Raw genomic sequence first — 4,677 nt, forward strand, 5'->3', positions numbered from 1 at the left:
ACGAGTGCAACATAACATATCCTAACATCCAACATTTCCAAAGGGACCTTAACATGGATTGGTTATAAGAAGATGAAAAGACCAAACAAAAAAGAAAAAGATCCACGTAGCAAAAGAATATACAATGGAAGATGGCTTTCCAAAGGTAAGCACGTCATGTTACAATTATGCTTTCCAAGGTCCTAACATTAAGAAAAAATATTATACATTGTATGCCTTAATATTATCAATATTTTCCAAATTGCTAAAGAGAAATACATAAGTTTTCGGAGTCCTAGAGTCATTCCCAATGCTACAATTCTCAATGTCACATGGTGTGAACATTTTTTGGACTCTAAGAACATTGATGAGAAGAGAAATATCTAAAGATTCTAAGACATGCCAATGGGATTGTGGCATAGTGGTTTGGAAGTGAGTTGAGTTAAGAGGGCGTCTTGAGTCCAAAACCTACACACCACATCCCAAAGGCACAATAAAAATATATATTCACTTCAAGATTCCAGAGGCATTGCTAGCTTTAAGAATCCAAGAAAATATAGATTATTGATATGTAATCAAATCTAAAAACTTCAAACAAAGAGAAAGACACACACATACACCCACCTAGTGTACACACATTGCTTACAAAGGCTACAATCATGGTGCAAGAGAACGATTGTGTACTGGAAAAAAAGCTAACTTTCAACAGGTGATAGAACACAACAAATCAATTATACCCAAAATATGTATTCTAATTTACTCATTCATGCTTTCATCTTGTTGAGGCATAATTCAATGATCTATACAAAGGCTACAATCATGGTGCAAGAGAAAAAAAAGCTAACTTTCAACAGGTGATAGAACACAACAAATCAATTATACCCAAAATATGTATTCTAATTTACTCATTCATGCTTTCATCTTGTTGAGGCATAATTCAATTATCTATTTATAAACAGGTGATAGAACACAACAAATCAATTATACCCAAAATATGTATTCTTAATTTACTCATTCATGCCTTCATCTTGTTGAGGCATAATTCAATGATCTATTTATAAACAGGTGATAGAACACAACAAATCAATTATACCCAAAATATATATTCTTGATTTACTCATTCATGCTTTCATTTCGTTGAGGCATAATTCAATTATCTATTTATAAATTATGGTGTCTTGTTGCTTAAGGACATTACTTACAAATTTATGCCATCTCACACGCAAGGCCTAAATTTGACGGCTGTTTTTCCTGTCAAGGGCTATTTTGCTTGTCAAAACAAGCATTTTTGAAAATAGCTTGTCATAATACATGTTCAAGCTTGAAATTTACCTGTCATCATGACATATAGTATTAAAAATTACTTGCTATTTGACATGTCACATTATATAATTTACCTTTCATTTTTCTTAGTATATATATTATACATACGTATACATACATACAATAATACATATATATATATACATTTTAGATAATAGATATAACCTTGGTCGGTCTTATTGTGAATTTTTAATTTTAAATAGTTAAAGGTTAAGGACCATTTGCCCGCAATCCCAGACTTTCCTAGTCTCATCAATCACGATTCACGATTTGGTCCTGAAACCTGAGCCCTCCAGAGTCTCGAGTCTCGACTCTCCATCTCGTGAGTCGCCAGAACACGAGCAAGGTGTACATTGTACCGTGTGTGCTCGCAGTCTGGACTCTGCAGAGTCGCAGGTTGTAGGCTGCACTGTGCAGGCTGCAGCTCGCTTGCCTGAGTCACTGCTCCACCATCCAGAATCGTCGTTTTGTCTGTGATCAGTGTTTTGGATTCATATTGTTCCTACTAGGATGATTAAATGGAATCGTGTTATTGCTAATATGCAATCGCGTTCATTTAAAAGTCTCAATCATCTAATGTCTATATTGTTACTGAAGTATTAATAGTAAGCTATATAGTTATGCGATTTAAATTGGATCGTTCATTTGTGTTATTACTCATGAACTTTAAAAATCGTGTCACTTTTCATTTGCATATTTTTCTTGTCATTTGACTAGCATAAATTGTCTATCATCTGTCATTCGAAAGACATTTTTAAAAAATGCCTGTCATATAAAATTTTGAGGAACCCGTCAAATTTAGGCCTTGCTCACACGCATGCATTTGCGCCGTAATCTTCAGACATGGAGTGCATGGAACTTAAAGAATCAAGGAACTGGGAATGGGAAGTTTCAGCGAATTGCGCGACGCGATCGGAAACGGGAAACGCGAGTCTTGCGTACAATCATTAATCCTTAATGCTGGCCTTGCTGGGAATGGGAAGTTTCATGTCGAGAAATCGTGCTCCAAATTTTCGACAGACGGTCCGGTAATTAAACTCTCCGTAACTGCACCATAATCCCTCTCACGCGTCTTAGAGTAGAACGACATAGTGACCAGTGACCACACGCTCTTAACGGATTACAAGGCGCCTTATTTATTGCATAAATTTTTTTGACATACTGGATCATCAGCGCAAGCCGCAAGGTCTTCTTACACGATCTTGCGTGGATCATGGGATGAGGTTACCAAGCCAGGAGCAGGCATAGATAAAAGACTTGATAAGGGCACTAAGTACATGCATAACGAGGCACCAATTAAGAAAGCGATGGGGAAGCGGAAGGGGACGGAGCACCGAGTACAAGCGTAATGAGCTGATGATGACGAAAGACTACGTGATGGACGGATGCAGACATGTCGGTGGCCCAGACGAGAAGACGCCACTTGGAGGAGCTACCAAAAAAGAACTAGACGTAATAGATCGACACTAGGTCAGTAAGGAGGGCTGCCAACCGAAGGACCTGAGTGATACGATGGCGACCCGCCGCCAGTAGTAGGACCGGAAGGAGTGGAGGACGAATAGGGCGGCGAGCCGCCATTGGCCGGAGAGGACGGAGACGGGTTATTATTTCCCTGAGGTGGTGAGCCGCCATTTGAGGGGGAGGAGGGCGAATGGATGTACGGGGAGGACCCGGAGGGCGTGGGACCGCTGCCGCCATTTGAGGGGGAGGAGGGCGAATGGCTGTACGGGGAGGACCCGGAGGGCGTGGGACCGCTGCCGCCATAATGTGAGGATCCACCGTAGGCCGGCGTAGGAAAGTGGCTACCACTGCCGGAAGGTGAAGAGCCACCAGTAGAGGGGCCGGAAGCGGGACTGCCGCCGCCGCCGCCATACGATGGGGAACCGCCGCCACTTGGGGCCGAGGGGGTGGGACTGCTGCCGCTGCCAGCAGGTGGCGAGCCGCCGTTTTTGGGGCCTGAAGGAGAAGGGCTACCAGTGCCGTATGGAGGCGAGCCACCGCCAGTGCTGGGGACAGCGCCAGGGGAGGGCTGGTGAGAATAGGGCGGGGAAGAGGGAACTGCTGGACCGCCACCACCAGGGACGGAAGGAACGCAGCCAGAATCGGAGCCACCGCCTCCGCCAGCGCATGAGCCGCCGCCGCCGTGGCCCTTGCCATAGCTGGGGGAGGAGCCCGAGCTGCCGCCCCCCGGAGAGCCACCGCCGCCGCCGCCGTAGTAGCCCGTCAGCAGCCTAGAGTCTCGAACTGCAGCGGCTGCGGGCACATGAACGCCCACCATCAACAACACACTCATAATGATCAGCAGCTCCATCCTTGCGTGCATTCTCTGAACCGGGACAAAGGCGCTTCTAGGTTGCATAAACTTTTAGTTGGTTCTCACTCTATGTTGGTTCTCACCCTATGTAAGCCAAGCGAGGCAAGCTGTTTATATAGTAGCCCATTGAGAGCCCAGATCACGAGCCCTAAGCCCTAAAACCATTCCCTGGCTATCCATGCCATGCCCCTCATGACGGTGATGAGTCGATCTGTCGCTCCTTTGTCAGAGAGAGAGAGAGAGACAGACAGAGAGAGAGAGATGCGTCTAGGAGTGAAATAAGTGTACGTTCAGACCGCGACGTGGCCTTGAGGCGTCGTAAATGCAACGCGGTTTCCCACCCTCGCACACAAGATCCGGCTGGCAAACACACAAAAGCGCCTGCGCCTTCCACAGACTCCAGACTCCAGAGCGCTCCCTGTAGTTTGCAGGATGCCGACTCGGCACATGTTTGATTACTATCTACGTATGTAGCCATGAACTATCTTCTTCAACAGGAGTGAAAGATATAAGTATAGGTCGAGTCTTGGGCCTTGGCCAGTGGCTACATGTACATGAAAGAATAGAATCTATCAAACAAGCATTGAATGCCAAAAGAGGTGAAAAGAAGACAAAACAGGACATCCACATGTGAGAGCATTAAATGACAAGACCTCTCGAGTCTCCTCTCATCTCATATGGAACAAATAACGATTGACACTCATTTTATTTATTTTTACCATTTTAGGTACTTCATAAAACAGTACAATTTCAAGAAAAACTTCACAAAAAAGGCCAAGATCTTGAAAGCATATTACTTTTCCCACCTCACAACTTCGGCCTTGTAAGTGGTAACCTCTCATTGCCTGGGCATGCATGCATCAATTGACGTATGCAGGTCGGCATTGGATACGGTAAAAGGGCCAATAGAGTTTCTTTTATAGTTCTCTTATTTACATCACATGGAACTCACATTTAAAAATATAGGGCACTATGGTTCCTTTTTCTCCCCCCCCCCAAAAAACAAGTAGTAGACCTAGTTATAAAGGAAGGGTTTCACAAAAGAATGACAATGAGGAGCC

At 44.2% G+C, this 4,677-nt stretch overlaps 1 protein-coding gene across 1 annotated transcript; it reads right to left on the bottom strand.

Annotated features, from left to right (window-relative positions):
- Window positions 1-2,414: 2,414 nt before the first annotated feature.
- On the bottom strand, window positions 2,415-4,046 carry LOC148033580 (uncharacterized). The gene has a single exon (XM_087681520.1). The coding sequence runs from the start codon at window positions 3,659-3,661 to the stop codon at window positions 2,774-2,776; it is 888 nt and encodes a 295-aa protein (XP_087537646.1). The 5' UTR covers window positions 3,662-4,046; the 3' UTR covers window positions 2,415-2,773.
- Window positions 4,047-4,677: the final 631 nt, after the last annotated feature.

This window comes from Lygodium microphyllum, chromosome 7 (assembly GCF_053477565.2).
Source record: "Lygodium microphyllum isolate KBCC chromosome 7, Lygodium_microphyllum_v1.1.10, whole genome shotgun sequence".
Classification (NCBI taxonomy): domain Eukaryota; kingdom Viridiplantae; phylum Streptophyta; class Polypodiopsida; order Schizaeales; family Lygodiaceae; genus Lygodium; species Lygodium microphyllum.

Excerpts from the sequence above, each read along its gene's own strand:
- LOC148033580 (XM_087681520.1), bottom strand. The coding sequence starts at position 3,661 with ATGCAACCTAGAAGCGCCTTTGTCCCGGTTCAGAGAATGCACGCAAGG.